The sequence below is a fragment of the Drosophila nasuta genome, chromosome 2L (assembly GCF_023558535.2).
Source record: "Drosophila nasuta strain 15112-1781.00 chromosome 2L, ASM2355853v1, whole genome shotgun sequence".
Classification (NCBI taxonomy): Eukaryota; Metazoa; Arthropoda; class Insecta; order Diptera; family Drosophilidae; genus Drosophila; species Drosophila nasuta.
In genome coordinates, this window is record NC_083455.1 from 20,890,176 (window position 1) to 20,912,564 (window position 22,389).

General features: G+C 40.1%; 1 protein-coding gene across 1 annotated transcript; it reads left to right on the forward strand.

Moving 5' to 3' along the window:
- The first annotated feature begins 271 nt into the window (after positions 1 to 271).
- Positions 272 to 21,745, forward strand: LOC132798486 (serendipity locus protein H-1). The gene is made up of 5 exons (XM_060810355.1): positions 272 to 1,621; positions 11,877 to 12,705; positions 13,962 to 14,369; positions 14,701 to 14,882; positions 21,049 to 21,745. Exons 1-5 carry the CDS (start codon positions 1,159 to 1,161, stop codon positions 21,423 to 21,425), a joined length of 2,259 nt encoding a protein of 752 aa, XP_060666338.1. The 5' UTR covers positions 272 to 1,158; the 3' UTR covers positions 21,426 to 21,745.
- Positions 21,746 to 22,389: the final 644 nt, after the last annotated feature.

Below are 22,389 nucleotides of genomic sequence, written 5' to 3' on the forward strand. Positions count from 1 at the left end.
GCAATGCGCACGAGCGAGAGCGAAATGGTTGGCAATGGTGGTGGGCTGCCAGGCATTCCAGCTGTGATTCCAACTGGAATGCGAGAGTGCAGCCAGCCGTCTCGCTCTAGCATGCGGGCCAGCAGTGGCTTGGGTGTTTTTTTTTGCTTTGCTTTGCTTTGCTTTGGTGGTGGGTGCTGTTGTTTGTTGCTTATCAGAAGCAAAGCAGAGAGCGCGCGTCAGTTGTGTGTTCGTTATTGCTTCGTCAGTCGCTGTGCTTTGAGGCGCACAGACGGTACGCTACGGTCGCTCGCTCACCGACTAACTGTAAACCGCAAAAGAAAGCGAACACACACAAAAAAAAAGAGTGCGAGCGCGTGTCAAGAGAGTGAGTCAGTGTTCTTTGTGTGAGTGAGTGTGTTCTTTCAGTAGGTGCTCTCACAGCTTCTCGCAGTCGCAGTTGTAAGTCGCAGCAGCGACAGTGACAGCGTCGTCAACGTCGACGCTCAACTTGATTTCTTCCAATCTTTGCTGGGAAATCGGAATCGCAACAATTGGAATAGCAGTCGAATTTGCGAGTGTGTTTCGATAAGGCAACACGACCCTCTCCACTCCACTCCACCCCTCAGCTCACCCCGTACTTCCAATTGAGGCGCGGTGTCAAGTGCAGACCATTGCTCTCGCACTCGCTGCTCTCCACTCTGCTCTGCTGTCGCTGCTGTCAGCAGCCAGATTCACTCTCAGCCAGAGCTACAGCCTCAGCTGGCGCCGGCGTCAGCGTGCGCGTTCCATGACTTCCAACTCTGCGCCCAGCGCCCAGCCGTGATTAACTTTTACTGGTTTAGTCCGCTCGATGACGCCGAACACAACAGTAGTAATGCTCAGCAGCTGCTTGCATGGCGCGTGTGCCGTCTAAAACAACAACAACAACAGCAACAACTACAACAATCACAAAAACAACAACGAGAAAACAAAAACCAAAAGAAATCTGTTCCGCAGCCATTTACCGTTGTTAGTCGCGCGTGGTGCGTGTTGCAAATCAGATTCCGATATCGTTACCATTACCATTATTCCAATTCCGATAACGCTTTCGATGCCGTCGCGTATACGCCGAGTGCACAACTAAAACGCTACAAATAAAATCCAAAATTTATATCAAATAAACAAATTAACAAACTCATGAACGTTGGCAAAATGCAAGCGCCTGGGCAGCATCAGCAGCATTTGCTGCATCCGGCCGCCTCCGCTGCCCCGCCCACGCAACAACATCACCTGCCCATCGATTACAGTTTGGGCAACTTTAAGCCAGCGATTGCTGCTGATTTTCCCGGCGGCCCCTTTGTCGGCGCCAGTCCACAGCAACCGCATTCCTCATCCTCATCGCCAGCCACCTCAACGTCATCGTCATCCCTGCAGGTGCGCGATCTCAGCACCTTGACCACCATGGCGGCGATACCTTCGCCCACCCAGCTGCTGCATCAACGCATGCAGCCTGCCCAGATCACAGTGGATGCACATCATCATCAACAGCATCAACAACAGCAGCAGCAGCAACAAATGCCGCCGGCGGCAACTTCTCCACACGATTATGCGCCCATGTCCGCCTTCAAGGCTGTGCTGCCAAAGAAACGAAGTGCCGACGGTAAGTAGTGCTTTACTAGTTCCATTATCTGCAAATCAGTGTGTGTGAAAATATAAAGAACTATGAAGAATTATAAATTATGTTTGTGTGTGTGTGTATGTGGACTTGAGTATTATCAAGAGAACCAATTTGCCCCGCTCTTCGACATTTTTGTGAACAAGTTTTACGAAAATGGATAGCTTAATTATTATAATTGAAATCGTGATATATTCAGAGGATTTAATTAGGAGAAAGTACAATTTAACATGTGATATCTTCGAAATAAATTAAAGATTATCAGATTTATTATTCATGTAATAATACTATACTTCGTTTGGCCAGTACTATTATTTTTCCAATCCTCAACATTTTCTTAACATTTTAAATCAAAAATTGCAAACTTCATTTAATGTATTAAACTATGTTTTCAATTTTTATTAGTTATATTTTCAAAGCAATTCGCTATTTTTGAATCAGGAAAGAAGAAGAAGAAGAAGAAGAAGGAAAGAGGTACTGCAAAATTTATGGCGACTTGTGTTTGCAAATTGGATTATCAATACAATAAATTAAATTTATAAATAAATTTACTAAATAATTTATTATTTTGAGACTTGCCTAGAAAACCCAAATTTTAATATACTTTACTGAAATCCCTAGACCTCTATTAAGATTAGCTAAACAATTGATTTAAGTATTATTAAACTTGCCAGATAGATAAGTGCAATGGAAAACTTTGATTAGAGATTTCTAATCTATAAATACTAAAAATACTAGATAACATTGAGACATGCTTATTTTATTTGAAATCAAAAATAATTTCTAAACTCTCTTTCACTGATTTTTATTACTTTCTTAAATTACTTCATTTTTTCCTATTTCAATTTAATAAGTATTTAATAATATTGTTCACCTAATTTCCATTTCGTAAAGCATTTCTCTCCCTAAAATAATCAACATTTCGATTAATTTAAAAGCTGACACACACACGCTCTCTTTCTGTGTCTCTTTCTGTGTCTCTTTCTCACTCGCTCTCACTCTACTAAGGGACGCTGTAGGCTTTCCCAAATGCCACATTTGATATTCCCAAGTTAATTAAAAATATTGCCACACATCTCTCGCATGGTCGTTTGGGGAGAAGGTTGCAATTTTTAAAAATGATTTGAATAATGTGTGATTTTAAAATATGGCCATATTCATTCTGACCATGAACAGTGAACAGAAAACAGAACCGAAGCGAAGCAAACTGAACAGAACACAGTCAATGGCCAACAAAAGCCGCCAACAAGGCCCAGGACGCTGTCAGTTTAATTGAAAAAAATTGTTGGTGTGCTGACCAAAAACGTGGAAAACGGAAAATGCTGCGACCAATATGCATGCCAGGATGGGGGGCAGAGAGAGAGAGAGAGGAGGAAGAGGGGCGGGCAGATGTGCGGTGAAAATATTCATTATTCCGTTTGTGTGTGGCGCTTAATGTGCAAATCTTCCGTGCGGACATGTCGGACAGAGAGACAGAGGGACAGCAGTTGGACAAATGGATATCGGGGATTGAAAAATCCATAGCGAACCACAGATACGGAAACGAACAAGCGGACAAACGAACAAATGAACGAATGGACAAGGCAAACTCATAGATACTCGCAGAGAGAAGAAGAAGCAACTGACAGTGCAGACAGCAGGCATATGGATGGATGTGGATATGAAATCAGTGAGGGCCAGAGTGTGAGTGTGTGAATGAGTGTGAGTGAGTGTGAGTAGGTGTGTGATTGTGTATCTGCTGTGAATGTGTTTGTAGCGTTGTCGTCGCCATCGCAGTTGAATTTCCACCAAGAGCGTTGAATGAATGAATGAAGAAACAAGTGCGAACACATATACACACACAACCCCAATACACACACACATGTAGAGAATGTCAGGCGACAAGCGGATTTCATTTACCGGCATTACATGTATCCAACGGATATGTTTTTAGCTCCGCAGCTTGAGCCAGGACATGGATATGCCAGAAACAAAGATACACACACACATACACAGACACACGCACACACACATTTGCAGGGAATTTTCAATTCCGTTTGGCGCGCCACGTTTTTCTCGCTGCTTCCTTTTTTTGGTCTCTGCCATTTTCACGTTTTCGCTATGCGTTTACATTTCGTGTTTTTGGGGTTTTTGCGCTTTTCCCTTTTTCTTTTTGGTATTTTTTTGTTTTTGTTGGTTTGTGTCGCTTGGGCGAAAATGAATTTCGCTTTGTTTGTTGAAATATTTTTGGTAAAATATTGGCGAAACGGCGCACCATGATATCCCCAGCTTTCCCCACTTGCTAGCTGACTGCCTGACTGATTGGCCGCTGCTGTCCGCTTTTCGCAAGGATTTGCCTTTTCCTTTTTCTTTTTTTTTGGTACAATAAGTATTACAAAAATCAAAGCAAATGTGATTAAATTCGCTTCTCTTTAAAGAGAAATGAGAGGAGTAGGCTACGCATTAATGCATTTTGTCTAACCTTGTGAAAAAGGTCAAACGCGACTAATTTCCGTCTCGATTTCCAATTTTAATTGTCGCCAAATGGATCATCATCATCATCTTTTTAGGGGACCCCTCGCCTAGTTATCATTCAATTAATGTCGAACAAGTTTGAGTTACGTTACCGTCGTCCACAACACCGTAGAACAGAGCATAGAGCAAAAGCGTGTGAGTCACGAATTAAGTTAAATTGATATTGCCCACGATCTGAGACATAGACATAGAACAGACGGGCGAAGGCGAGGGCGAAGGCGGTTGAAACGCCCCCGACAATGTACTTAAAAGAGAAGCAGACTTCATAGATGAGTCTGACTGTGCGAGACTCATTTCAGTTCAGAGATCAAATGGCCTAATCAGACGAACCTAACGCACTGATTCATTTGTCGATCGGCTATGCATAGTTCTATAATGATATCAGTGCGGACTTTGTGCCCCAAGCCCTTACCTTACCTTACCTTAAAGTACAAAAAATATATATAGCCTCAAATTGTGAGCGATATAAATTCAATAATAAATTGTTAAGCCATTTTCAATCACACCAAACAATTGAACAGCGATTCGAATCAATTAAAAGCAATCGAAATATCCTATCGAATATATAAATCGATCGCATACTCGGAGCGTACTCAAATGTAGTACTGCCCACTAGAGAGCACCCCTAATCAGCCAAGTGTTTGCTTTAGGTTTCCAACTGGCAATAGCCCAACTATCTACAAAATTTACGAAGCCAAAAAATTGTTGTAAAGCGTTTGCAATGTGAACTTTATAGTTAATGTCAAGTTGGTTATTCAAATGCCCTACCAAAGAAGTTGAAACATTGAATCACGATGACTGCTTCCTTTGGATGGGTCGTATAAATTGTGACAGAACCGTTAAGAAGCACATTTTAGAGTGCAGGGCAACAACAGAACCACGCAGACTGAACCACTTTTTGATATACCACAAGCAATACTTGTACACTGAGAGAAAATGGAACAAATTTGTCTAATTTACATATTTATATTATCATTTATTTATGAAAATTGAATTATTTTAATTTATACATTCATTTACATAAATGAGAAATCACACTGAGAGAAATTTATATACAAATTTATTTTTTAAAATATTGTTATTAAAAATTTTTAAATATTGGTTTAGTGGTTTTAAATATTGGTTTCCTTAATTGAGAAATTATATTTTGTAATATGTATTTAAAGTGAAGTTTTAGCAGATGAAATTTCTCGCAGTGCAATTGCCTGTTTAGCCGCTTGACACTCCGTACACATTATTGATCAATAACAAATTGTCGCAACGAAAATCAGAGCAATATTTATGAAATGTTTATGGCACACGTCGTAATCATTGGCAACTCATCGAATATGCGCTCAACGGCTGTCGTATATCTTTCAACTTCTCCCAAGTAGACGAAGAAATTGGGCATTGTAAATCTATAAAGATACAAACAAAAAAAAACAAATTCTAATAATAACAGCTACAACAAGGGCATATATATAGGTATAGGGTATTGATATGAGTATCTGCAAGATACATTTGTATCTACGCGGTCGTTCGCTAATAACTATGCACACACACACACACACACACACACACACACTAGAGCGTACACCGCACACGCGTTATGATTTACGATCCGAAGGTAAATACGTAACGACATCTAAACATGTCAATATCCTCGCCCTGTTGTAAAGTTGAAAGAGTAAAAGTATCGTAAAACACGACCGTCCAGCCGATAAGTAAACAACAACAACAGCTGAACAACAGTCGAAGGAGTTGGAGAAGGAGAAGGAGAAGTTGTTGTGGTCTCATTTACTCGCAGTTGATGATGCCACATTACAGAAAATAAGAGTTCTCCATTATTTATGATATGATTATTAATTTTGTTTTTTTTCGGTTACGGTTTTATCGTATTTACAATGTTTGACAATGAACAATCAATGTCAATTTCGGGTGTGAAAACGAATACCCTTTAAGCCCAGCGAAAAGTATCAAGTCACGAATGAATATGTAAATACATACATGAATATAGCTCGCTATTGATTGCCATTAGATATATAGTGTAGAGTATACTCACGTCTGATTGCACAGTGTGTGTGTGTCAGTGTGCGATACTGCGATTTGTGCGATATCGTATTGAACCATCATAAAAGCTACCAGTCCCCGATATCAGCTTATGACTCTGATATCAACTTACCAACTCACCCAAAATTAGCTTTCATTCAAATACTTTGCACCCCGATATTGATGAGATCATAAAAGGGAACTGTTCCTAAACTATACTATACAATATATTGTATCCAACTCTGAATGAGAGGAAATATATTTGTGCCATATCATTATATAGACACAATATACTTCGCTTTTTTTATCGATAAGTTCTAACGCGCAAAAATGAAATCACAAATATATTTAAGCAAATAAAGAGAAGCTTCTACCGAGTGCATCATAAAAATACCAAAATACGAAGTGAATAAACAGAGACAGAGAAGCGTAAAGAGGTGAAGAGATAATGGATTATTATTACAAAAATAACAAATAAAGAACTGAGTCAAATGTGAATTTTTGGTTTATGATCTTCAAATTCATTTCGTGGCGACTCGCGCGATCGTTGGCTTCATTCTTAAAAAGTGAAAACGTGCACCAATTAAATGTCATTTATCAGGGCAAGAGTCTAAAGTTTAGATAGCCTTCTGATTTATAGCCCAGCGATAAGCAGTCCACCACAGTCTGATGGGTTAAGGGAAGGGTGCAGAGGGTGCTAAACGCTGGATAGAAGTACGGGTAGGGCCAGCTGGCATTGGCATTACCAACCAACCAACCAGTCAGTCAGTCTGTCTGTCTGTCTGTCCTTCTGGTCTGATGATTGATTTGCAGTCTAAAAATAAATATGTAATTTGTAATTGCGTTGGGCTATTTGCAATAGTTGTCGAGAGGCTTCAAAGCGCACCGCAAAGCCAGCAACAATTGCTGATAGCGTTGACAGCAGCGCAACTGTAATAGCAACTAGTATAACTGCTGCTGCTGCTGCTTGTTTGACAAATGCAATCCCCATCTAATGCCGATTGGAGTGCAGCATGAGTGGTGGAGCTTATGGTGAGGATTGGCACCCTCTTAAGGCAGCCACTGTACAACTTGTGGTGGTTGTGGTTGTAGTTGTGGTTGTCGTCAGCACACATTACTTAGCCATGCCTCATGGCACCTTAATCTCGACTATGAAATCGAAATCTCAACGAATTCGTAAATCATGCATCCGTATATACACACACACACACACACGTTAATACTATAGTCCAGTCAGTGACCAAATCATGGCCCTAATCTAACGGCCACAGTTTATGGCAGCCACTTTTGGCATATCGCGTACCTCAGCTCGATTCTACAAGTATATTTATTATATTGTTCTATATTATTCGCCCTCCACGTTTACCTTTCATATTTGCCGAAAGCCGCTATTTTTTTTTCTGTTTTTTCGTTTCATTTTTATAGCCACATACTAAACTAAATATACTATGCATTATGACCACAACAAGTATACGCAACGTATACCCCCGACCAACTACTGTTCTATCACCAGCATTTACTTTTTGATCGATTGACATTGATATCATCGTTGTCGCTGTTGCGAGTTGGACTAATCCACAACAATGTTATAAATTATGCATAGATTGAATGTTTTTCTTCTTCGTCGCAAGCAAAGAAAACGATCATGAATTTAATCTGGCATGAACAATTCGATGCCATGGAAATGAAATGAATCAAATGCGTTAATCTGCCGAATCAGCTAATTTAACAATTAATCATTGTTCGCGATTTCTGTTCTGTTCTGTTCACCTGAAATACGATTGGCCAATCGCAAATCGCTAAACACGTTTGCTTTAATGAGCTAAACGCGCATGCACTCCAAAGTGAAGTGATAAAAGTGCAAAGTAATTAAACACGAGATTAGTGATCTTCTCTAGGAATATATTAAAGTGATTTGAGAATATATGTTCTACTATAATTACTTGTGTTCTTTAATGCAAATATTAAATTCCATTTTAAAGCTAAATTCTTTTTATTTGAAATTTATAATAAAAGTACAAAATAAGAAATCCTAAAACTAATAACGAACTTACTCCATATGTTCTAGAAATTGAATATTTTAATATTTATACTATGTTTTAAAATACTTTAACGTCTTACTAATTTTGCTGGCTTCATTTAAAATGTTTCAAGAATGTTAGAACTGCTTTTCAGCACCTAATCCACATGTTCCATAAATGATATTATTAAGATATAAAACTTGCGACTCTCTAAATAATTATGAATTTGATTACAGTGCGTTTAAAATAATTATGAGCTAACTGCCAGATATAAGGTCTCACTCTCCCTCTCCCTCTTCCTCTCCCTCTCTCTGGACTTCTCTCTTTCCAAAATCGAGACAAAACAATGATAATCCTGCCATAAGCCCGTCAATTGGAGGGGTGAGAGGACAGGATAACAATGATTTCAATTACCATGCAGTGTCGAATAATTATTTTACCTTTTTGCAAGTGCGTGTGGAGTGCGTGAATATTGCTCCCGGGCGTATAACATAAAACCAGATGAACATCGCAACCACACGAACAGGGGAGGTCGAATCCGGGGTGGTCGAATGTTGTTTGCAGGCACTGTAAAGCGGGGCGCAGGGTGGACGACGGCTATGTCTAATGTGCACAAATTTATGACTTTACCGAGCATCAGCCTTCCTGCGTTTTGCGAGCTGCCAAAATGGGTGAGCGAGTGGGCGGTTTGTTGTTGTAGCTGCTGTTGTTGTTGTTGCTCTTGTTGCTGTTGTTGCGCGCTTCGTCTGTTTACATTATCAGCCTCCGGGCTGAGGCGGAAGCAACTGCCACCCTGTGGATGCCACATCGAGCACATGCTTAAGCTCATTATTATTATCATTTAAACAAGTCGGCCTACGTGAGCCAGCAGAGCCACTTGTCGCCCTGTCTCCCTCTCTCCCTTCTGCCCCCCCGCCTCTGCTCCCTTTGCAGCCCTGTCTCCAGGGTTGGTTTTTGGCCAGGCGGCAGTTGTCGGCAATTTTCTGCGTTCAAACGTTAAACGTTTCCAATTTTTTGGTTAAAGCATTTCCCATTCAATACGACTTTCATTTCCTAGATTTGCCAACATCTTTCTCTCTCTCTGTCTCTCTATTCCTATTGCCATCTCTCTCCAGCAGTTCAACAATAATAATAACCGGTAACTTCAGCTGGTGGGTTGTATTATTCACATTGCGATTCGTTTTGGGCACAACGAATGAAATGCGAATGCGAATGCTCTCGGGACAATTGTGTGCATAATTAGAATAAAGGGTTTTGCAATTGACATTCGTTGTAATGGCGATGATTAAAATTTGGAAGCTGCTGTCAGCTTGCTTTGAGGGGGTCACAGGGGTCAACTGAACCCTTTTCTATGACTATTTTATGTCGAACAATTTAAACACGTTGATATTTATGACTTTTCAGAGCGCAGCAGAGCTTGAGAAATTGAAAACGTCGAATTAAATGTTGACGAAGTCTTTAAAGTGATTAAATCATTTATTTTTAAAGAGGGGATTTTATTTAAATAAAACTTCAATGACTTATGCATGCTTCTTTGATTCAGTCTTAGATTATTTATTCATTTTAGACATTCATAATAAGGATTTTTTTTTTATATTTGTTTGCGTTTTGAATCTTGGCATATTAAAGTTATTTCGTGTGACAAATTTAGTCAGTAAAATATGTTATAAGTACATATTTTTATATGAATTATTTTTATTTAAAGTCGAAACATTGTTAAATCATTATTATTATTGATTTATTTATGTGTAGGTGACGTATACAGAATTAGCTAGTTCCGCACCTCAGAGTCTCTTTGTAGTACTTTCAACTTTTCCAACTGTTGGCTTCTGTTGCTGGTTTAGTTTTGAGTGTCTAGATTGGGGGAGCAGAGAGTATTGCGGATCGTTGAGTGCCTAAGCTGAAGCACTTAAAAACACAGAGCAAAAACTAAGCGAACTACAAAAGAGACGCAGTAAAAACACTTGACACTCTGACGCCAAGAGAGCATATGACAACAGCAACAACAACAACAACAGCAACAACAACAACGACGACTTGTACCACACCCCAAAAAAAAAAAGTATCTGTGGCTGAGTAAGCGTGTATCTATAGCTGTAGTCGTAGTCGCAATTTGTATCTGTATCTGACGGATGCTTCGCTAGCTGCTTGCTTCCGAAGCGAACTTTATTCAGTGTCCGCTTTGTGTTTTGTTTATATTTATTTGGCTTTGCGTTTGCCGCCTCACTGGCTGCAACAATCAAAGCCGCATCATCAAAAATCCAACTCCTCTGCTCCCCTCTCTGCCTATCTGCCTTTTTTTCAAAACACATCGAATGTCTCCTGCCTTTGGGCATTGCCTGCGCAGTTACTTTTATCTGCGTGGCGAATTAGAATGTTGTCAAATTGTTATTCTTTTGTTGCGACGCGTATTCATTCATTCGATTCGCATTCGGATTCGTACTCGCAGCCCCTGTTTCCTTCTCTTCCCCCCTCAGTCACACATCTTACCCCTTTCCTTTGCCACATTTTTGCGCCTGCGTCAAACTCGTGGGCTGTGTCGCCAGTCGTCGTCATCATCATCGCCATCGCCATCGCTGTCTCTGCGCCTGTTTGTGTGTTTTCTGTTTTGTCATGCTCCATTTAACCGAGTGTGGACCGAACAGATGTTCTATTTAAACGCACATTATTATTATTCCATTTCGACAGGCGAATCTGAGAATGCCAAACGCCTGTTGGTTGGCACACCACACAAAAGCGTCGCTAACGATTTCATCAAAGCCTCAGAACAAGTGCAATAGTGTTTTACCTTTTTTGATTACTTATGGAATGTAAATAAATGTTATACTTAGCATTATTATAGTTTCTGCATACATTATAAAAGAATTTCATTAAGATTTTTAAAAAAGAACGCTGAATTTATAATATTTTCTATTTATTATTTATATGTCAACATTATCTATTCCTAAATTAAAAATGTCAATATTAATATTTATAGCCAAAATATCAAATTTATGAATTTCCCATCATATATATAAGTAAATATTGATTAAAAAACTATATTTACTGCTATTTATAATGGGAAATTTATAAACTTGATATTTTCGCCATAAATATTAATATTGTCCTTAAATTTTAAACAAATTCGTATAACATTATCCTATGTTCGCTTTATGCTGAGGTTCAAATATGAATGAAATTCTGTAATATGTTTGAAAGAACACATATCCTTGCTAAAGTAAATAAGCAGCATTCTGAAAGGGTTGAATTTCAATTCAATTTGAAAGCATTTGTCGGGTGGCAAACAGGAGTTACTTCCTAAGTCCTGTGTGCTGAACACTGTGTGCTTTACCGGGTGACATAGATGCTTGTCCGATGATGATGGGTGATGATGTGCGATGCGGAACAGGGAAAGAAATAGGGGAAGGGGAACGCGAGGCGGTAACAGGGGCGAATGCTGCTTGATTAGGGTGAATTAATGGTCATGTAAGGTGGATTAGGCGATTGAATACGAAAATAATTACATTTGAAATTCGATACGCTGCCAACTGTTCAACATGTGAGCCCCTTTCCATTTCTGTGCGTGTGTGTGGTGTGTAATACAGGTGTGTGTGTGTATGTGATTGATGATGTGCTGTTGCCTTGCTCTGATTTTCTCATTTCACTGACAGTCAACTCACCTCTTTCCTCTTCCTCAGATGCTGCGTTGCCCTTTAGCATAAGCAGACTGGTCAAGACTGAACACCTGACGGCAATTGCAGCCGCCGCTGGCTTAAAGCCACCATCTCTTGCCGCGCATGGCGTCGCTCTGCCGGAGGACAACAACAACTCCATCTCGATGCTGAGCAAGAATCATCTGCATCCACAGCAACATCAACAACTTCAGCAACAGTCTTCGCAGCGGGCCAAGCTGGAACCCTACCTGAGTGCCAGCGAGCAGCTGCGTCAATCGCGCTCCCGATCGCGTTCACGTTCCCGCAGCGCCTCGCACTGTTCCTCGCAGATCGATATGGATGATGCGGACAGCAGCCACGAGCGTTACTCCCGCCACTCGCGACGTTCGCTGCACTCGCGGTCCCGCTCTCGGTCTCGCTCCAGATCGCGTTCGCATTCGAGCAGCTCGTCCGTGGAGCTGGAGGTGGATTCACCACCTGGGAGTCCTAGCATCAGTTCGCCCAGTGCCGCCTCGCTTTCTGCCTCCGAGCTGCTGATCACGGCCAACAGCAGCAACAGCAGCACCAAGAAGTCCGATCTCTTCTCAGTCTCTGCTTTGCTGCGACGCGATGAGCCGACGACGCGACGAGCTCGCAGTCCGCCTTTATCCGGTTTGGCTGGTGCCACGAGCTCAGCGTTGGCCCTGCCCACCAATCCGCTGGAGGCGATGCGACAAAGCTACCCGCCCAACTACGATGCCAGCATGTTCCAGCGTCCCATCTTCTCGCCAGCTCTGCCCTTCTTCGCCGCCTTTGCCTTCCACCAGGGACAGCAGCAGCAACAGCAACAACAGCAGTCCGGACTCGGCGCAAGGTAAGTGCAAGGGGAAAGTACACTGAGAGAAAGTTGACAATAGAAAGTTTAAATTGAAATTCGGAATTAAAGCTAATGACGATTACAATAATATTCCTAATGATTATTTATTAATTATGCCACAGACAAACAACTAAAATTGAAACTATCCTTAGCAAACGAAATTTTATGAACGATTACTAAGAAATTTTTGCAATTTACATTTAATTAATATGGCAATTTTAGAAAGGAAATAATGGAAGAAAATTAATAATGAAATATTGAGAAATCAATTAATCTTAACTACTCCTATTAAATACATAAGACTTCATTTCCAATGAAAATACGTACAAGTACACTGACAGAAAGTTGGCAATAGAAAATTGAAATTGAAATTTAAAGTTAAAGCTAATGACGATTACAATAATATTCCTATTGATTATATATTAATCATGCCACAGGCAATCAACTAAAATTCAAATTATCCTTAGCAAACAAAATTTAATGAACAATTACTAAGACATTTTTGTAAATTAAATTTAAATAATATACTAATTTTAAAAATGAAATGAAAGGTATAAAATGAATAATAAAATATTGAGAAATCAATTAATTTTAACTATTCCTAATAAATACACCATAGAGAATAGTAATAAAATTTTCATTTCCATATTATTGAAAATACGTTTCTAGGTAAATTGAATATCCAAAAATATTAAAAAGATTATAGGAATTGTACCAGTAAAGACAACAATAACAATAATGCCTAACATTTTGATAATAATCTCTTACAATTATTAATTATACCATTATAATATGTGATATTCATTTAAATACTCAGTTACTTTTCTCTTTTTAAATAATATGGTAATTTTATAAAGGATATAATGGAAGAAAATTAATAATGATATATTGAGAAATCCCTTAATTTTAACTTTTCCTAATAAATACGCCAAATAACATAGTAATAAAAACTTCATTTGCATATTATTAAAAATACGTTTCTAGCTAAATTGAATATCCGAAAATATTAAAAAGTGCATACTAGTAAAAACAACTCTAACAATGCCTAACATTTTGATAATAATCTCTTAAATTTTTTAATTATACCATTATAAAACGTGATATTTATTTAAACACTCAGTTGCTTTTCTCTCAGTGTAAGCAGGAAAGCTACTTGCAACCTGTGCTAATTAAGCGTCCTTAATTAAGTGCGTAGCTAACCAAAGGCTTTTTCTTCTATCTATTCTCAATCCTCGCTCATGTCTACCATCCAGCTACCATCCGGACTCGCAGGAAAATCTCTTCCGGCTGCGCAACCTGATGGTGCCACTCCAGTCTGCTGGCCAGAATGGCACCACGGCAGCAGCAGCAGCGGCCGCCGCCGCAGCAGCCGCCGCCGTCGGTGTGGGCGTTGGGGTAGGCGTTGGAGTGGGCGTGCCGCCTGGTGGCGGACATTTGGGTTTGCCTCATCCCCCGCATCTGCATTTCCATCACATGGCGGCCAAGTGGCCGGGCCTGCATCAATTCAGCGACCTGTACTCGTGCATGAAGTGCGAGAAGATGTTCTCAACGCCGCACGGACTCGAGGTGCACTCGCGTCGCACCCACCACGGGAAGAAGCCCTACGCCTGCGAGCTGTGCAACAAGACCTTTGGCCATGAGGTCAGCCTCAGTCAGCACAGGTATGTAAAGCTCTTAGCCGCAAGCATTTCAGCCCAAAGAGAGAGAGAGAGAGAGAGTAGTGTTGCATGCTTAATGAGTGTGTCCTGATGTCCTCCTGTACTGCTGTCCCGGGTCAGGGACACTTTTGTGTTACTTAATTTAACTGCAATGTTGGATTTAGCCTGGCCAAATGTTTGCTTTGTGGTCGTATTTAACATACAGCTCTAGAGAATTCCTTGGCTTGGCTTTAATTACACCAAATAGCCGCCAGCTTTTGTTGTTAGTCCCCCTCTCTCTCCATAGTATTTAGTGCTAATGTGTGCTCTTTCCGCTCTCCTCTCTCCTTTGCAGAGCCGTGCACAACGTGGAAAAGGTCTTCGAGTGCAAACAGTGCGGCAAACGCTTTAAGCGCTCCAGCACACTCTCCACCCATCTGCTCATCCACAGCGACACGAGGCCTTATCCCTGCAGCTACTGCGGCAAGCGATTCCATCAAAAGAGTGATATGAAGAAACACACCTACATTCACACCGGTAAGTTGCCATTTACCTTTTAACTTTTAGTATTGCAACGATACCAACTCGATAAAGCGAGAAGCATTTTATGCGGTTTGAGTTTATAGCAACGATTTTAAGTTGAGGATTGGTTTATTGGAAGGAAGTGGATTATGTAGAGTACAATCTTCAAATATAAGAGCATCAAACATACGATTTCTAGGAGGAAACTTCACTTTTATAAAATTTCATTTACATTTCTAAAATTTCACGGGACAAAAGAAATTTCTTTTGAATTGAAAAAACTTTTGAAACGTTATTCCAAAAGAACAATTGAGTTAGCAAACTTGAGTTTTTAGTGCTAGGAGTCAACTAATGAAATTAGTATAAATATATTTGTAACTTTTTCTAAGGAATAGTATTTTAATGCACACAATGTTGTTGATTGAGAGGCTCCACTGTAGTTGCTTTAAATTCAAGTTTTAAACTTTGTGTAGAGCTGCCACTTAAGCAATATAAACAACGGGATTTAAAGCTCCATTTGTTATTAAAGTCAACAGACGTTATGTGAATGGATATATCTACATACACACACACACATGCACATGCGTAGGCAAAATTGTACATAACAGAAGAAGAAGATGTGACATTTTTGGCAATATCATGGACTACACAAGAAGAGCAAGTGGGCGCCATTAAAGCAGCGAGCAAACCACGAAAACCAGGCAAAGCCACAGTCACAGTTCCAATTACAGTTTTGCCAGTTGACAGACGGCAGACAGACGAAAGGGAATACGAGAAGGAGGATGAATGACAGAGGGGGGAGGGTTAGTGGAATAGTAGTGCAAAAATGGAGCGCTGACGGCGTTGATAGCAAAGCGCGAAACAGCTGAAAAGAGCGACAACTATAAAACGCGTGCTCACTCTCCCAAAAGCCAGTCAAGAGAGTCAGCACCCAACACAGCACACACACACACAGATAGACAGACACACCGACAGATATACATAGCAGCGAAACATGTAACAGATAAGAGGCAAAAGTGTGGACGCTGCGACTCTATGTACAAAAGCTTGGAGAGGCATTGGAAAGACAACGACAAAAGCAACAAATGCACACACACACACACTAACAGAGTGAACACTGCCGAAACGCCTTAACGCGCGAGCGAGCGAGTGAGTGAGTGAGGAAGCGCGAGAGCGCATGCAAGAAAGAGCGAGAGCGAGAGTGAGAGCGGACAGAGAAATCACAGCCGACCAATGAAAAATTTAGTCAAGAGATTTTGATTTTCTGTTTTATACGCGCGCACACACACGAATAACAAATACGACGCATACACTGACACGCCGTCAACAGCGATTGCGAGTGTATGTGTGCCTGTGTGTGTGCTTATGTGTGAGTTGCGCATACACCCCTATAACAGCAGCTAGAATAACAACAAAGCTCTGCCAAAAGCAGCAGCTGCTCTGCTCTGTTCTGTTCTGCGCTGCTGCGTTGCGCTGCGCTGCGACGCCATTATGAAGCGATACCCAAAGCGTAGGCATCGATTTCTACAGTTACTTGAGTTCCTTGGACTCTCCAATGGCTATTTGTCGTCGTACCACACTAATCTATATAGAAATGCAGATATATGGGCAACACTAAAGCTGATAATATTGTATATGAGCAGCAATTGTATTTAAAGCCAATGATTGAAGTCATTCATTCAGCGAGTGATTGATATTATTCTCAGAATATTTCATTATGAAATAATGATTATATTATAATAGAAGAAATCTTTCTTAGAACATCTATTTCTACATTTTATGACATTTTTTCTGATATAACTTTGCGCATATTCAAACTTAAATGTCGATTAGAGTGTTCAACTAATTTCTCTAGAATTTAGCTCTAAGCTAGATTATTATTGATTTCATATTTTTAAATGTTTATGCTATTCTGAGCTTAAAGTTTGTAAAAAGATTATATTGATTTTGTTTTTAAATCCTTTGCGCGATATTAAAAAAGATTTAAAATGATACGCTCATAACTTTTCTTGATTTCACAGCTTTCAAACCAGATTTTATATCTGTAATATTTAATAATTTGATGATAACATTATTATATCATTTCATTGTTTGCTTTATTTTGTTTTTGCGAATGTTTCGCATTTCGTTGCCTTGAAATCAGTTTTGCAAATGGCAAGGATAATAACCTCTAATAAGCTGGGCCCCAACACAAGCCACACCCACTCAGCCCACTCAACTGGCAACCCCGACAGACGTATCCCTTACTCGTATTTAGCACGCGTCTGGCCAAATCAGTGGAAGATGACTCCGCACACACACATACACATACACACATACGCATACTCCCTCACACGCACACTCACACACAGACAGAGAAACAGAGAAAAATATTTCAGACATTTTTATGGCTTGCCGTCTTCGATTTAGGATGTGTGCTGCCCCCCACCCGCTTTGCGACCCCCTTCGAAATCGTCCACCCAGTATTTGCGTTAGTGTTTTGGCTTTAGTCCTGGTTTAACTCTCGTCCGATTTCCAGCTGCATTTTACGACCAGCCTTAATTTCCTCTGCTTTTATGTTTAGTTTTTCGTTTTTCTGCCATTTTCTTAACCTTTTTTTGTTGGTTCGGTTTTATTTTCTGTTGTTTCGTGTCCCGGCGACGTGTTCTTCTATTGCTAGCAATAAGCGAAAGACAGCAGATTTTTCCACATTGATGTGATTTGCCTCAAACATTTTACTCCTCCTTTACTTTCTCTCTCTCTCTCTCTATCTCTTTCACGCTTGTAGTTCTTACGAACATTTTCCACATTCACGTTTGGCTACGTTTTATTTGCGTTTTGTGTTTAGCTCGCATTTTCATTTTTTATTTTCCTGCCTCAGATTTTTTGTTTGTAAATTTATGCGCCATAAAAGCGCAGGCAAATAAATTTTTCATTTGTCTGTGCGTGTGTTTCAATGTGTGTGTGTGTGTGTGTGTGTGTGTGTGTGTGTGCGTGTGTGCATTTTCCAGCTTGTTTAATCATTCATGAGTTTTGTTTCGATCCACTTTAAATCTGCACTTGCTCTTGGGAATTTGCAGCTCAACAAATCGATAACTTAAAGCCAGCTTAAAGCTTTCGGAAAGTTCATGAACTGAGCTTAAGCTAAAGCTGAAAATAGCTAATTAGCAAAGTGTTGCCATAAAATAGTTTTCAAGCTAAACGCTTCACAAATCAAAGCAAAATTAATTCTTATTAAACAATAAAAACCATAACTAAAATCTGTTGTGCAACTTAAAATCTGTTTACATTTTACTTCGACTTGCTTAGTTTATGTTGCTGGGTGCGTTTTACGCGGCGTATGCGTCATTTGGTTAGAGTTAGAGATAACAGAACTGGTAAAAGGCAAAACCAAAGCAAAATATAAAACGTGTTGAATTGAAAGGATTTGCCAAGCACACACACACTCACACACACACACACAGAGTCGCATTTAGTGAAACAGACTGACAGACAGCCAGAGTCGTAAGATATTAGAAGAGTAAAAGAAAGCAGCGCTGAAGCAAGCAAAGATTTAAAAGAATTTCCACAATGTGATGCAATAAAAATCCTTGAAATCTGTACATACGAAAAAGGCAAGCAGCCTCCACTTTCCCCCTCCCTCCCTCTCTCTCTCACTCTCTTTCTTTTAGCCCTGCTTAGCTGTAAAAACCAAAAATTTTCATACGCCCAAAGCTCGCACACATAAACAGAAGCCCCGGACTATATATCGCAACTTGGGGAGTTGTGTTTGGATTGTTGCCAGTGTTAGTTAGCGCACAGTGTTGAGCAGCTGCCAAGCAACCCAGCAACAAAGCAACCCAGCAACATCAACAGCATTGCCAGAGGCCGTCGGCCGACGGGATTTGGATTTGGGTCTCGTTAGTGTTCGTTGTGCTCGTTTGCCGTGATAAATAATAAAAGCTGCTCTATAATCTCTGCTCGACTACGTGACGTTATTTGTGCCGATAGTGCACGAACGTGCCCCGAGCAGTGGCGGTCCAAAAAAGAAGTTCGTTCGCCTGCCAAGGCGCAATCCCTTCCTCGTCGTGGGGCATGCTCCGTGAGGCATGCTCCGACATCGGCTGCAGAGTGCGCTCCAACATCTGAGCGCCATCAGCGTGACTGCTCAATTTTTCTTTTTCTTTTTTTTTGCTGTTGCTTTACGCTTTTTTGCCTAGAGTTTCCGCATTTTCCGACAGCTCCTACAGCTGTGCCCGCCTCCCTCCCTGCCTCCCCCGCCGGCTGCTTAAGCAAAAGCAGCGCTTTCGACTCATGCCACGGGAGCTAAAGTTGAATCAGAGCACATCCCAACGGTCGAATGTTTCAGAATCACGTCGCTGCAATTCCATTATATACTTACTCCGACTACGTTCTGTCTCCCCCCTCCTCCCTATCAGCCCCAGCCACTCCCCTACACACACTCATACACTTCTATATATATATAACATAGTGTGTATATGGTGAGCCAACTGTTGGCTGTCTGTGTGTTTATATGCCAAAGTGCGCGACTGTTATTGTTGCCAGTCTCTCTGCAAGTGAATTTGTGTAAGTGTGTGTGTGTTCGAGTGTGTATGTGTGTGTGTGTGTGTGTGTGTGTTTACTTTATATACGAATACATGGCTGCCTTCTTCCTCTCCCTTTCCATCGCCTCTCGCAGTCTCTTCCCTCGCAAAATTAAACTCAACTTAACATTTCGTCGTTATTTTGTTGCCACAGTTTGTCTGCCTGTCTGTATGTGTTTGTGTCGGTCTATATAGGGAAATCTATCGCATTATCTGTGGCAGAGATAAGCGCATATTTCTGTCTGCTACCACTATGGCAACTATCATAAAAAAACAGACAGCCTGATCGAATAAAACGTGCCTTTATGCAACTTTACGAATACAAATACAACTCACAAAAGTAGATAGACTGCGATTTTTGTTTCGTGCTCGCACTCACGATTTTCACGCAAAATATTGAAGAGATTTTTTTGTATTGAAATTTGATTTTCTTTTCTTTCTTAAAATATTTTCAATTTAAGTTTTTACGAAAACAATTGAAATACATTAGAAAACATTTTTAACTTTTCTGTTGAAGTAATATGTTAAAAAAAAGAGATTTAAAAAAATAATATTAGTATTACATTAAATTTCAAAATATAGATTATAATATAAAACCTGTATTTGAAGTTACTTAGCTGAGCAAACCTTAAATATTGTAATATAACTTTTCTACTAAAAAGTGTTTTTTATATTTGTACGGAATAGTAAAGAAAATATCCGCAAGTTTGTATTATATAAACACAAAGTCGTGTGGATATTCCAGGCGAATCTCTGTAGAGCAGACGTCATGTTCAACTGCCTTATGTCAGCTTTGATAACTGCGAATCAAATCAAATCTCGGATGAAAATTTGATAGCACTTGGCGCCGACGAGCCACAGCGAAAGCAACAGCGAAAGCAACAAAAAATAATCTCAATAAAAAAAGAATAAAAAAAAAAGTTAAATTAGGACGAGAGGCAAAACAACAAAAAAAAAGAAGAAAGAGGAAATAATAACAGAGAGCAAATCTCTAATGAAAAATTTAAGCGAATGAAAATGTGCTATAAATGAAATATAAAAGCAAAGTAGGAGCAGAAGAGGGCGGCAAGGGAATCTGAAGTGGAAACGCTTTAAAACCTGGCAGAAAGAGCGAACAAATTCTTTTAGCATTTGGAGCATTTTTATGTGGTTGCCTTTAAGTGCAAAACCACAAAACAGCACACAGATGAACCAAAAAGTTGAAATTTAAAAACTGAGACAAGTGGGGAGCAGAAGGGGAGCAGGAGAGGGGAGCAGGATGTAGCTGTGGTTAGCTGAGGCGACGCCATTGCTGAGCAGCTGGCGATGGAGAGCACGAAGGGGGAAGGTTGTCGTGACTCAGAGTTCAGACACTTTTTTTTGGGGGTTGACGGGCGACTTGTTGTTGTGAGCATGTGTGTGTGTGTGGGGAGAGAGAGGAAGGAGGGGGGCTGCCATGAAAGCAAAGCTGTCTCGTTTCAGCCTAAAATGGCGCGCACTGCTTGCAAATTTTGCCAAGGAGCAAGGACAATAAATGCAAAGTGCAAAATGCAAAATGCAAAACGCTTTTATCGATTTCAACTCTCTTTGTCTGTATCTTCTTCTATACTAACTCTGACTCTTCTTTCTCTGTTTTGCAGGCGAGAAACCACACAAGTGCCAGGTGTGCGGCAAGGCCTTTAGCCAGAGCTCCAACCTGATCACACACTCCCGCAAGCACACCGGCTACAAGCCCTTCTCCTGCAAGCTCTGCCACAAGTCCTTCCAGCGCAAGGTGGACCTGCGTCGCCACAAGGAGACCCAGCACACGGATCTCCGTGTCCACCTCGGCAAGGTGGACTTCATGTCTGCCGCCGCCGCCGCAGCAGCTGCTGCCGAGCTGAGTGGAGCACCGGGTGGCATGGTGCAAGGTCTGTCCGCTGGCAATGCGGCAACAGCAGCGCAGTCGACGGCAGCCCAAGCGCAGCAGGCTGCGACGCAAGTGAATCCTCTGCAGAAAGTATCACTGCTGGCATAACATGCCTCCTCCACTTCCCTCTCCTCCACAGTCGCCTCCTCTCGGACTCCATGTGCAATAGCAGTCGGGTCGGATCATCGCACTGCATTTCCATTTGCCGCCTCACGTTGAAGCTGAAACTGAAGCTGAAGCTGAAACTGCAATTGAAATTGAAATTAAAGTTAATGCAATTTGAATAGATTAAGCCGAACATTTCCATTGTTGCCAAAAAAAAATAGTATAAAAAAGAAAACTCAGCAAAAAATACAAAAAATCTTCAAAAGAAAAATATACTACACATCATAGGAAATACCAAAGACAAATATTAACCAAAAAAATAATAATATTACCAAAACTTAAGAAAATTCCCAAAAATTCTCAGCGCACACAAAAAAAAATAAGCATACATAAATGAAAACCAAGTGAAAAGTGAATTTGTTTAAATGTAAATTATATAGTAATTAATTAATCGTATGTGTGTGTGCGTGTGCGTGTTTTTTGTATGATTGTATTTCTATTAAACACATAATTAGTAACTGCTAAGATGCTATCACATTCAAGATATCACTCTCTCTATATATAACATATATAATAAATCCGCAACATCAAATCAAAATCGAAACCCTGAATCGTGCGTGTTCTAATTGTAAATGTAATTAAATATTATAACAAGAAAAACAAAAACAAAAACAAAAATGAGAATGAACAGTTCCAAGTTTTCGCTTCTAGATAGTTGTGAAATTTTAAACGGTGTACTATGCAAATATTTTGATATTATATCATTCCAATGAATTTAGTCTAATTAATAAATTTTTAACTTATTTATACATATGTGTATGTATGTAAAAACCAAACCAAAACAAAATCAATTGCTAAATAAATATATATTTTCATTTTAATGTTCAACAAATAACAAAAATAATAATAATATATGAAAAGCAAACAAAAAAAAAACCATCTAACATATGTACATTTTAAGTATTTT

Excerpts from the sequence above, each read along its gene's own strand:
- LOC132798486 (XM_060810355.1), top strand. The coding sequence starts at position 1,159 with ATGAACGTTGGCAAAATGCAAGCGCCTGGGCAGCATCAGCAGCATTTG. Across the intron at positions 1,622-11,876 it reads AAAGAAACGAAGTGCCGACG|ATGCTGCGTTGCCCTTTAGC; the intron begins GTAAGTAGTGCT and ends CCTCTTCCTCAG. Across the intron at positions 14,883-21,048 it reads ACACACCTACATTCACACCG|GCGAGAAACCACACAAGTGC; the intron begins GTAAGTTGCCAT and ends TCTGTTTTGCAG.